General features: G+C 41.2%; 1 protein-coding gene across 1 annotated transcript in view; it reads left to right on the top strand.

Moving 5' to 3' along the window:
• Window positions 1–12,953, top strand: part of F13A1 (coagulation factor XIII A chain) — a 65,093-nt gene extending 52,140 nt beyond the window's left edge. The window contains exons 12-15 of the mRNA XM_074899625.1: window positions 201–488; window positions 3,376–3,536; window positions 6,542–6,678; window positions 10,716–12,953. Coding sequence (XP_074755726.1) covers window positions 201–488; window positions 3,376–3,536; window positions 6,542–6,678; window positions 10,716–10,860 — 731 coding nt within the window. The 3' untranslated portion in view covers window positions 10,861–12,953. The remainder of the gene's footprint in view (window positions 1–200; window positions 489–3,375; window positions 3,537–6,541; window positions 6,679–10,715) is intronic.
• Window positions 12,954–13,304: the final 351 nt, after the last annotated feature.

Raw genomic sequence — 13,304 nt, 5'->3', positions numbered from 1 at the left:
ATATGACTTGAATCTTTAACATGAGCTGACTTAGAAGTTGTGAAGTTCTCCTAATATTAAGTTTACCACAGCAAGGTTCACTGTCCTCATCCATTCATTTCAGCTACCACAAACTTTGGAAAATGCACCCTTGTGATCGGTGAGTGGGCTAATGCAGTACCCCTGTTTATTTCCTAAATTTGATTTCCATTCATTTCTAGGCTCAGAGGAAGAGAGACTGGCTCTTGAGACTGCTGTGATGTATGGCATTAAAAAACAAAGTGCACAAGACACCACATATCAGCCACAGACGGATGTTGACATGGACTTCCGAGTGCAAAAGGCAGTCCTTGGCAGTGACTTTAAAGTCACTATAACTTTCAGGAACAAAAGTCACAACCACTACACTGCTACTACCTACCTTTCAGGCAACATAGTGTTTTATACTGGAGTCACAAAAAATGAATTCAAGAAACACTCTTTCAGTGCAGAACTGGAACCCTCTTCATGTAAGACTTGCATAGTTGATTTCAAACCTGCTAGCTTTTTTCCCACCATGCTGTGAAAAAAAAAAAAAAAAAAAAATCCTCTGCTTTCTTCCTCACTTTAAGCATTATCTAAAACTGCACATTTTTATTTGGAGATGATTAATCGCCATAAAGTAGGAGTTCACTTATAGGGATCTACAGTTGAAGGTTAATAAAAATTCTACTTCCAGTCTATAAAAAAAGCCCTGAGACCTGCTTGCTGGTTCTTTCTAACTCCTTGACTCTTTTGCAGGAAGTCTGGAAATGGGCATTGGGTTGTTTCAACACAGCCTGTCAAAACACAATGTGGGGGTTACAGTGGCTTGCATCAGTTACTAAATATTTAATCTGAAATACTGCAAAACTTTTGGAGACTTGGCTAGGTACAGTAAAAGAAAAATCAATTTCAACTGCTTGGTCTAAATTCTGTGCCGCTTTAACAGGGAAAAATCCAGTCATCTTGTAGGAGATGTGCAAATACCTGCTACCCTTTCTGGCTGTGATCTGTGCTTGTCTCCAGGACTTAGGTCTGCTCTTGCATCAAAGGTCTGTGTAAGGTATTATTACCTGAAACACAACTTCTGCAGTGAGTTGAGGCTCATCTAGTTCCTCTGCAAGAAATGAAATTAATAGCAGTTTAAGCATCACTGACCCTCATAATTCATTTTTTCTAATTTAAGTAAATGGTTTGTAAAAAGCTTCTTGAAACTGTGCTGAAAATTCTGAATTGACTGATGGTGAGTGAGCACGGTCTAGAGAGAGGCACCTGAGAAAACTGAACATGGATTTTTTTTTGTATGTGTACCAAAAGCATGTCCCCATTACTGCTTCTGGCCAAGGAGACAAGTTTTAAGGTGTTACCACCCTACAAGGTGGAAATTAGCCTATATCTGAGCTACAGTTATCCACCAGTTAACTTGTGGAGCCTATATCTGAGCTACAGTTATCCACCAGTTAACTTGTGGAGCACTTTGTTCCACAACAAGACAAAAAAACCCTCACGAGTTATGCCATCTCTGAAGGTGATACATAAAATTTGAGGGTGAATTCTTTTGCCTTTGCCTTGGAAAAAAGTACACATGCAATCAGGAATGATGTCTGAGCAGATGAACAGTGTGAAGGGAGACAGGGTGATCATCTACAACTTTGTCAGGGGTGTGATGGGAAAATACCTTCTGAGGAACTCAAGAAGAATTTGTAGACTTCGTTCATGGCAAGTGTGTATATATATCTGGAAGTAACAGAACTTTCAATACAATAAAGATGTGTCAAAGACATTCTTCCAGCCCATGTGGCTGAAAGAGTGAAGCAAACTAAGTTTTCAAAAAGGAAATGAATGCATGATTTTCAGAATAATTATTAAAGTAATTGTGTGGGATGAAAACATCTTTGAGGTTTTTAATAGTTTAAACCTTCTAGTGCCTGCAAAGGTGCTCTCTCATCGACTCAGTTATATTTAGTTCTCTCTGTTTTTTTGAAAGGCTGTAAGGCAGCTTGATTTTGGGTTTCCCTTGGCTTTCCCAAGTGCAGTAAGTGGCACTGGCAACTTACCAGCACAGCCAATGTTAAGGAATCTGAAGTCTATTATTCTTTTTTTTTTTTTCTTTTCCTGTGTTCATCTTTCTTTCCACTGTAAATTTATCTTCAACTGTAACTAACTTATTTATTTATTGACTTAGTTTACACAGATGAGAAATATCTTGCCTTATTTATAATTTAGTTTGGAACATTATAGGAAATCCTTTTACAAGAGATACAGAGTGAGAGAGAGAGAGGGAGGGAGGGAGAAGGAGCACCTAAGGCTGGCCTGGTAAATCCAGGTCAGCTGGTCACCAAGGGAATAGCTTTGAAACCAAATCAAGCAATTGGTTTCGATGTGAGCGGATCAAAAGAGTGAAAAGGAGTGAATGTCATTTACCCAACTGAGTTCAATTACACACTGAGTGTGTACAGTGTATGTCACAAATACAATACAAATAATGGATAACAGTAATAATCATAGTTAACAGCTGAGAGATCTTGGTGTATATAATATATAGGGTTATAAAGAATGTTTATAGAGGCAAGTGCTCCATGTCTATATATTCTGCCTGGTCACTTAGTTAGCAGGTCTGCTTCTCTGCATCACATTCTCACACTACTGTTGGCTTGGGAACTGTAGTTCAATATGGTTAAAATTAATGATTCCCTGCATCTCAACTGTCTAGCCTAGGGGGACTTGTTCCTTCCAATAATTATTGTCAGGGAGAATATGAAAGCTCTCTAGAGGGCATGATGGTGACAGGAGGACTTTCTTGCTAAATTTTGCACACAAGCCCAGTGTAGGACAAAAGCAGATATCTAGACATGTCCTGGAGAGCAGGTGGTCTTCCAGGTAGCTTACATGGGCTCACACCCCACAATGGCTGCTCTGGGAGCATACCTGCTGGCATCTCTCTGCCAAGAAGAGAAGCAGAGAAAGCACAAGAATAAAGTGAAAGAGCAAACATCGACAAGGGTGACACTCAAAAGCTGATTTGGATCTTCGTGCCCAGTAGATATTTATTGCCAGTCTTGCTTCTTACTTATTGTGAGGTGGTGCCTAGAAACCTTCGACAGTGACCTGGGCATGTGGTGACAGGCACTGGGCAGAAGCTGTGCACAAACCAAGCTCTTGTTCTAGGAAGCTCACAACCTAAAAGGAAGGAAGGCAAGATAAGAGGGGGAATGGTGAGGCAAAGAAATTAAGGTAGTTTGGACAAAAAAAATCAAAGTTATTCTTTGGTGGTGGGTCGAGGCACTTGTGTAACTGTCACTGGCCATGGTGGGAGGAGAAATTAGCCATTAGATTGCTTCATATGTCTTTTTTCTTTATCATTTCTCCCCTTAGCCAGCTCTTTTGATGTTGTGATCAAATCGAGTGAGTACCTGAGTGACCTGCTGGACCAAGCTTCCTTTCATTTCTTTGTGACGGCACGGATCAATGAAACAGGGAAGATTCTGGCCACGCAGAAGGCAACAGTCCTGGAAATTCCCACCCTGAGGATCAAGGTAGCTCAGGGCTGGGGTAGAGGGGAGCGACCATCATGATGCGCATGGGCTGTTCTCTACAAGGTTGGCACATTGATTTCTGGGATGGGGGGTGTACCTGTGTGTGTGTGCACATTCGACCTTCAGTCTAACATGGACCTTATAAAGCAGTGGCTAGCTGGAGTGTACAAGGGTGTATAGGTATGTTATATATTGTACTGAGTATCCCTACATTAAAGACTAAGACTGACAGCATCACCGATAGAGAGCTGAAGTGATCTCAGTAGAGGAAGGAGTGGAAAAGGTCTGATAAAGCTGGAGAAACTGAAAGGATAATAGAAGTTACTCACTCAAGTCACTCAAGTCTTTAACTAGTTCAAAAGTCTGTTGTATTTAAAGCAACACAGCACAGAGGCCTCTTGCTGAAGAATGAGGGACGCTGTTGTTGAGGTAAAATGGCTTGGAAAGCTCCTGCAGGTGTTAAGGAAAGTTCCTCCAAACTTGAATGGGACACGTCAATTTGGGACCATGGTTTGAGGATTTCAGTGCTTTACTGCCACTGTGTGAATGTACTGTCAGTCGATTGTCCTGAAAGTTCAAGCATTTCTGCAGGTGGTGGCATGGTACCCATGAAAGTGTAGAAGTGTAATGTTTGTGGCAGGAGAAGGACTCTATGTCATACTGCAAAGGCACGGCTGACATTGAGAGTTCTCAATTCATAACTGGGCATCTAAATAAATTGCCTCACTTTCAAAAGCGCTGAGCCTTCATCTGCTTTGAATGATGTCATTTGGATCTGTTTTTTTCTCCAATACTAAAAAAAAAATCAGAACACCTGTTCAGTAAGCTTTACATAAACATGAATGCAGCTCCCTAAAATTCAGGACCTTGAAAGAAATATATGGTTTTGGACCTTTTCGCCCCCTGCATATTTATTTGAACCAATGTTCATGTTTCCATATAATAATAAATGTAGTAATCCGAAACAGTAGCCTTCTGCAGAAAAAACCTTTTAAAAAAATGTAGATCAAAACTACAGTGAAGTTTGCAAAATATTTCATGGGCTGCAGAAATGTTGCTATGATCTGATCAGATTGTAGGTGTTTTCAAATAAAAGTTTTTTGGTTTACTGAGCATTCTGGAAAGGAGGTAAACAAGACAAAATCTACTTCAAATACCTTTCTTTGATAACCAAAGTTTGAAAGTAGAGAGTTCTTTCAATTCAGTACTTAAAGCAAACATCTTGTATAGGATCCCAGTTTTGAGCTTTAAAATAGTTTAGCCTCCCTGCTGTTATGAGGAATGGATGTTTAAGATATGAGATAGGTCCATTGTCCAATAACCATGTCTTCTAGTAAAACTGAGTTTGTTTCTTCTCTGCTTCTTTGTGATGTGTAAAAATAAACTGAAATTTTAATAGCTGGATTTTTTTAAAAGTGTGTGTGTGCATGTGTGTGTATACCTGTGTATTTATATAGGAAACTTTGCTTTATTGTTTTTTTAAGAAATCTGATTAAGCTTATCTCCCTAGATTTCTTGTTAGATTTCTTCATTGAATTTGACTGTCAGGCTGGAGTTCTTAATGTGAGAGTAAGGGAGAATGAAAAAAATTTATTTCCCCCTCTGCCTTCAAATAAACCTTTGATCTTTCTGCATTGGTCCAAGGAGATAATCAGAGTTAACAGTGTACGAAATGACACCTTATTCTAATTTAGCTTGAGACTAAGTTACAAAAATAAGTTCAGCAAATACAGATCATGGTCTCAGTTGCATGTGTGGGAGTTCAGGATGATTTTGAATCCCCCCAGTGATCTTAAATGGGCAGTTGAAATAAGGAGGGCATAAGACCTTTAACTGGGCTAGGGCTTCTGGAAATGCCACTGATGTCTTTTTGCAAAGTCAGGTGGCCAAATGCTGTTAAGACCTTAGCTGTGAGTATCTTGTTCTTTACTGCAGTCAGTGTATCAGTATTTGCTGCAGAGTGATCCCTTAGACCAGAGTCTTTCCAGCTTTTTGCAACTGTCATACTCCTTAAAAATTTGCAGTAAGGCTGCGGATCCCAGCATAGCACTGTAAATTAATTGACAAGATACTTGTTTTTCTTAGTTACCTTTTTCAAGGCCCTTTAAGTAGTCCATGGACCATCTGGGATCTGCCAGCTGTAAGTTGAAAAACCTTGCCTAAGCCTTTTATATTCTGTGAGAAATTTTATGTTTCTAGGGGGGGGTGGGGAAAAAAAGCCCAACAAAAAAACCACAACAAAATCCCTATGCATGTAGTCTTTCTTTAAAAACATGTTCATTTGGAGGTGTTTTCCAGACAGCTGTACCGGCACTGATCTGAAGGGACAGACAGATCCCTTCAGCTGTGTACTGCAATACACGTGGAATTCAATGTGATTACTATTCATTAGTCTTGCAGTTTAATATTTTCCACGTATTGCTTTTTTCTGTGTAAGGATTTTGAAGGACAATTGGCTTTCAGGTCTAGGAAGAGTGCATGCGCAGGGTTAGAAACCCTTCAGGGCACAAGAGGCAGTTGCACGGCAGGGGGAGATAGGCACAACACTTTTAGGAGGTGCAAGCAGTGTGACCTGGCATTTCTAATTTAAGGCAATAAGACCTGCCCTTCTCTTCTGGAGTTTACGTCCTGAGCAGGTCATGTACTTCAGTGCTGATGGAGAGTGGGAGTGAATCTGGGAGAGAGGCCCCCTCAGCTGGACACTCAGCTCCAGGGCTGTGCATGCAGTTTTCTGTTTTTTCTGTGGAAATGAGGACCTGCCTCTTGATCTGCCATGTGGCTTGAGGGAAAAGTGCAATAGGTAAAATAATCTACAGTGGTACTTATGGACCCATCCAACAGTTTTCTTCTGACCATACTTTCTCTACCTCAAGCTGTTTTGCCGTGTGCTCCATTCCCCCTCCTCTCCTTCCTTACAAGCACTGTGTATTAAACACTACAGATTTCACCATGGGGCATTTTATTATTACCAGCTTGCAGAGCATTGTCCTTTCCTTGTCTTGCAGACCCAGGGTGAGATGGTAGCTGGAAAAGAAATGTCTGTGACTGTGGAATTCACCAATCCTCTGAAACAAACCCTGGAGAATGTCACGCTCCGCCTTGAGGGTCCTGGTGTGCTGAGAACGATGAAAAAGGAGTTCAGGTATGGAAGAAAGCACAGCTAGCTGGGATTCATCCCGTGCTTGCTCACAGGAGGAACCTCACAAGAGACACTTAACTAATGCTGCACTGAGTAATTCAGTTCAGACACTCTCTCCTTACTGTAAAATTCAATACACAGCGGAGCTATAGGTCTCAGTAGTCAGAAGAAGTCAGGCTGTCCAGAGAGACTGTGCAGAAAGACTGTGCGAGCATTTCATCTGTTCAGTACCACCGTTGGAGTAAGGGGTGGTGGTTGTGGGTAGTTGCTAATGCAGCCTGACTTTACTTTTTCACTGTATTACATTATTTTTAGTGTTTGACAATAGCACCTACAAGTTGCTATCACAGAAAGACAGATTTATCCTACACATGAAGTGTTTACTGCCATTTGCTCAGTATGTGCAAATCAAATCCTGTGCTGTTTCTCAAAAAGGGCTTTTCTCCACTCACACTAATCATGATTATACAAGGCATTCAGGTACCTCAGATGATCTTTGGAAGGTTATGTCAAGACACGAAATGTGTGTTGGATGCAGCAGAGCCTGCTGGGATGGCTGCAGCATGTGTACAAGCACACAGCTTCTCCCGCTTGGTAGCACCACTGCACAGGGCTGCCTTGGCACAGAGACATCTTCCCAGCACAGGGTGCTCCCAAGCCTGAGGAAAAGAAAAGCCACCTTCATTATCCTTAGAGTTGCACCTCATGCTGACACAGTGATACTTGCATGCTAAGCAAGTTGTTTCCTAAACCTTCTTTCCATTTGAGTTCAAAGTTATAAGCTCAGCATTAGCTAATTCCAGGATATATGCCTGAGATCCTTGGAAAATTTTGGAGCCATTGCTTAGTCTTGGGCAGCCAAAGCAATGTTATCTATCATTACCTGAACTGATGGTCCCCAGGTGTGTGCAAAAGGAGTTTGAAAAATTGCCTGTGCTTCAGGAGCTGCATAAATTGTCAGCATTATCTGCAGTCAGTAGGGGAGGTCTGAGCCTGATTGCACCTGGGCCAGGGATAAAAAGATCAAAACCAGTCTCCAGAGTGGAGCTGGGTAGAAAAATGACTGTGAAAGGGCATCATACCGTGCTTGCTTTGTGCACGTGGTATGTCACAGACACTGCTGAACATGACTCAGCACAGTCCACATGAGTTACACAAGTTGCAGCAAGAGTCCTCGTTGCTACCCAGCTGTGCTATCCTCCCCTGTTGTTCTGCATCCTTCTCAATCCAAAAGCTGCTGTGGACTGCATCCTTCAAGGATGCAGAAATTGTCAGGTGCATCAAAGGCACAGGAGTTAGGGTAAAAAATTACTCACAGAATAGATGTCCTTTTCCTTCAAGACACCATGTTTTCTCCTTTTCAGTAGTGCCCTTGACATCATTTAAAATGGAAACGGATCAGCTTAGTCATTTTAAGATTTAACTTTTCTGAGATGAATGAAGGCTGCAGGTTATGCACAGAGAGGACAGAGCAGGGGGCAGTTGTAGTTTATTTAAATAATAATCACATTTGCCTCCAAGCATTCAGAGTGATAAATGGCTCCAGTGTGGTGATGGCTCAGCATATTATGTAGAACCATTCATCACTGAATTCTCTCCCAGGAAAATCAGATTAGGGTGGCTTTACTCCATTTGCAGAAAATTAAACCTATTCTAGGCTTTCCTCACCCTTCCACTGCTTCCCTGTGCATCAGGAACTGTCTTTTGGGATGGACCTGGCTTTTGCAATTCTTTCTGGGGATGAGAGTTTTGACGTCTCTGTATTTTTAAGGTAGCTTTTCTGTATCACCTGGGTGACTACACAAACCAGGTATGTGTGATCCAGCTGATACAATATTATTCTGGAACTGAAGTGGCTTGGGGGCTTCAGTCTTGACCCCTCATAAAGTTTATATATATATATATCCTCATAAAGTTTATATATGTATGTGTATATCTATGTATATATATATAGAGAGAGTGGCATTTAACTATTAGCCTCAGCCAAATGAGGAGCATGACTTATGGAAAAGCCTTTGGCAGCAGCAGTTCCTACATGAGGCATAATCTTTGCATGACAAATGAGAATTAATCAGGCAGTGATGGATAGTGTTAAAGGGATTTTATCCAAGCATGCATTCACACTAGGAGGTAAGTCACTTCAGGTGTTTCCTCCTGTCAAAGCTCAGCTAGCATTAGCATTTGTAAAGAAGTTGTTTTAGAAGTAGGACAGTAGGGAATCCAGAAAAGGTGGGTTTGGTTTCCCAGCACAGCTGATGTCTTTCTGAATACACACAGATAGATATAGACATATAGATATAAATAAAAAGTGTGTGTGTATATATATGCAGAGATGATAGCACTATGAATCAGACATGGTAGTGCCACCCTCTCTCACTGGGGCACTGTGAAGTTGTGGTCTGGAAACCTTGAAACCTTTCCTTAGAGGATCTGGCCTCCAAGTGCTCAAGAAAGTAGACCAAACCTTGCTGCACAGCAAGACTTGTATAGTATCTTCTTTATTTTCCATACAAATAATCCCTTGCAGATCATTCCCATAAACTCTAAGTTAAAAGGGTATTAACCTTGTGCAGCAATTGAAGTCATTACTTTGTCATGCTACCATTTTAGTGGGCATTTTGTGGAGCCAGTAGGCCAGCTGAGGGGACAGAATACCTCTCATTAAGAACAAAGATAAAAAGAGGGAAAGCCCTCACTGGAAGTGGTCTACACATGCTCATACCAAAAATATGATCTTCCTCTGCTTTTTTTTTTTTTTTCCTAAAACTGAGTACATGCCCCAGGGTACCTATGACGCAAAATACAATGCAGTGCCATGTAGAGGTACCTAAGCTAACCTCTAAGGAGCTAGAATACCTCTTTTTAGCAGGGGCAGACTTGAACTGAAACAAATATTCAGGTGGGAGGATCCCAGGCTAGGTCATTTAGAGCTAATTAAGGTTTCTTTTCTTATGGCAACTTGTGCTAAGCCTGGGCACTCATTTCTGTCTTGACCCTGGCATAGGTCATGGCATCTGAGAGCCAAATCCTACCAGATGAGAATCTGAAACTAACTAAAATGTAGGCTTACTTTTACTCTATTCAGTTGTTTGCAGAATACCACAGCCATGTGAGATGAGAACACTGGCTAAATTCATAATCCTCTTAATACTGAGGAAAAGAGCATTTGTTTTTATAAATAGCTCCCCACTCTGTTGCCTTCTCCATTGGTTCCTTTGGAGAAACTGTATCCTGACATTCCCCAAACATAATCAATCAATCAATCAATCAATATCAGCCATCAGAATCTGCACACAGAACGTAGTGAAAGCATCTAGAAAACACAGAAATCCAATATTCGGGGCTTTCCATGTATCTCAATTGCAGCAAAAACTGAAAATCAAGAGCAGCACAGAATACAGTTGCCTTATAGTATGAGTTATCAAGAGTCATCCATAATGTAAGAGTAACTGCTAACAGCAGGACACCCAAGAACACTTTGGCTTACTTGTATGGACACGAAGAAGTCATGTGAAGTGGCCAGTGAGGAGGTCTGCTGATGTTACAATGGTGGCAGGGTGGTTCAGGATAGAAGCTGGTGAAGGGTCTCAGCATCTCATCAGTGCTGCGTTGGGTTTGCATGGGAATGCCCTGGACACTTCATAACAAGGATTTATTTAACTATTTAAGGAATCACCAACAGGCTATAGGTTATAATAAACAGGTAAAACGGAATTATAACATAGAAAAAAATATGTTAGCTGTAAAGAAAATAATTCTGAAAGTGAAAGTGAAAGGAAGTGGAAGGAGGCAGAATAAAGTGGATTCATTTTGGAAATTTATAATTAGCCTGGAGGAAAGACTAGAAAAGGCTTTGAATGAGTCAATTCAGAGAGGAATAGGTGACAGAGGGAATAATTTATAGGATACTTATGAAAATGAGTGAAGCATAAAAATTTGAGACATGTTATACTGTCCACCTTCAGTTTCTCCAGTTGTGGGTAAGGTTGAGAGGACTGGCTGACCCATCACGGTATTGTTACTTTCCTTTTTCCCTACAGGCAAATCCCAGCAAACTCTACCTTGATCTGGGAATTAAAATGCATCCCAAAACAACCAGGGTTACGAAAGCTGATTGCAAGCCTGAATTGTGACGCTTTGAGGCATGTGTATGGTGAGCTGAGAGTCCAGATTCAGAAACCATGAACCAAGATGCTGCCTTCATCTCTTATTTAGCTTATTTCAAAATATCGTGGGGGGGAGGAGGGCAGAGAAGAGGTCAAAATCCACTTATTGTTATTTTTGTCATCCTTCGGCTGAACAAGATTTGATAAAGAAAATTAATTGGTAAGAATGGAGAGAGAATGAAAAAGCACCTGGATCGTGAATGATTTAAAATTAGATACATGTAATTAAAGGTAATTCTAGGCCATATTATTCCTATAGTTCACTTGTATTTATGGTCTTTTGCATTAGTGCTGCAAGGGAATCTGAAAAGCTCCATTCACCAAAGTAGTCTGAACTTTAGTTTTAATTAAGGCCTGATACTTCACTGAAGAAAAAAAAAAAAAAAAGAACCCAGTGTTATAAATTCTTAGACTGAATTACACAACCCTGCGGTAGATCATTCAGGCTGCAATAAAAACAGGTATTTCAAGCTAAAGGGACTGTTTTATCTTACACTGTTACAATTTTCCAGTTCACAGAAAGCTCACTTTGCTGGAAGCATCTCTCAAGATGTGTTAACTCCAGAATATTCCCAGCTCCTTGTTTCTTCTTGCTGCTTTCCTATGCTTTTTCTCCTACTCTTTCATGTGTGCAAGCACCACACATACTCACTTCTGTATTTCATGCCCTCATCCCACCCCATATGCTCTTGATACACCGTTGCTCTCTGCTTGATGAAAATACAGAGGTTTTTTAATGTCCTTGCTCAGAGTTCATCACATCAGACTTGCATTTCCTTGTCATATCTCTTTTGTATGATGTGTTCTCTCTTCATCCTTTTCTTCTCTTCTGAAACCACCCTGTAGCCCTATTTCCCACAAGTGTGTGTGTGTGTGTGTGTTGGGGGAAGGTTCACTGCCCCAAAGGAGTCCAGGCTCTGACAGCTGGTAAATGGGGTGAAGGAGAGAGGAGTGGAGGGGGCAGCCTGAGGGTCTTCTCCTGCCAGCCCCATAAGCCTAGCAAATATTCTTCACTGGAGCTAGGGGTGACTTTAATTTAAACACCTGGGGATGAGTTTAGATTAAACCATGCCTGAAAGTTCCTGGCAATCACAGCTACTGGAGAATGAAGTCCTGTTACATTAGCAATCCCAGGAATATACAGGGACAGAAGCTCAGCTGGAAAAGGAATAAAGATGTATCCTGAGAGTCAGAAACTCCACAAGCTGGATCTGAATCCTGCCTTTCTTGCAGCATATTCCTCTGTGGGGTGCAGTGGGGCCTCCCAAGTCATCACTCCTCCCCTGAGGACCTTCTGGCCCAGAAGCTGTGGTTTCCATTAGTCTTCCATGGAGGGTACAGTTCCATCCTAAGCCATGTATCCCATTGTGCTAGGGCGTGTGTTTGTGTGTTCATTTATCATCTCCCCTCAAATCTTTCTTGGGATTTTTTTCATTGAGGCCAAGATACATGTGCCACAAGCTGCAGCAGCTCCTTTCCACTGACCACAGTGTGTAAGAGCATGTCCCATACTAAGAGCACAGATGAGCTAACTGGGCTTCTAAAGAAGTTAAAAGGAGCCTCATGCTCATTAAACACTGGGGCTTTACTGTACTGTATATGGCCATGTCATTTTGTTGTCTCAATAGTGAGAAAGCAAGGGAGATGACTTGCCTTCTGCTCCTCCTATCGCCACCCATTGCCTCCTGCAAAACCTATGACCAGCTGTTAAAAATAAGCAAGTCCTGGGAAGGGAGAAATGCAAGCTGCTCTTTTGCTAAGTGTGAGAAACGAAGCAAATATTTGTACCACCTCATAGGGTCAGTGAGTACCCCTGGATCCAGGGACACCAGACATTTGGGGGCTTTCACTTCAGGCATGGGCATGCACTCATTTTGTACAGCTTATGTGACCACATTAGAAACTCTGCAATGTCAGTCTCTCATATAAGTCCTCTGGGATACAACAGTGTGTTGAAATGCAAGGTGTCAATCTCTGTTAAGTAATCAAGTAGTCCTACTAGAGTCTACATCTTCTAATAAAATTATCCATTTTTTGCTCTTGCATAGAAACCTGCTTTCTATAACTACAGCGTAGTAAGAATTCAAAATAAAGCATATCTATTTGCACTTGTGTTTTGTGTTCTGTATTTCAATCAATCAGTCAATCAATCAATCATTTCTTCTATATAGTAGCACTGTAGACACCACTTACTGCATCTTAACTGTAAAAGTTAAAGTATTTCACTTCCAAGCCATGCTAATAAAGGTGCCCTTTTTTGGTGCTAAGGAGAAAACTCTATTTAAATGAACAACAACAAAAAGTTACAGGCTCAGTTTAATTACTTACCTTTGGTTTTCTTTCTGTTTTAGCAGCAGACTACTTAATGCATTGGAGAAGGTGACAGTTTCTGGGAACACATCTCAGTGCCAGCTAAGAGAATCCCCAGATTCCCCTGGAAATTGCTTTAACATGTCAGAGCCC

This window comes from Athene noctua, chromosome 2 (genome assembly GCF_965140245.1).
Source record: "Athene noctua chromosome 2, bAthNoc1.hap1.1, whole genome shotgun sequence".
Lineage (NCBI taxonomy): Eukaryota > Metazoa > Chordata > Aves > Strigiformes > Strigidae > Athene > Athene noctua.
Note: the sequence above shows the minus strand (reverse complement) of the source record. Positions and strands in the feature narration are given on the sequence as shown.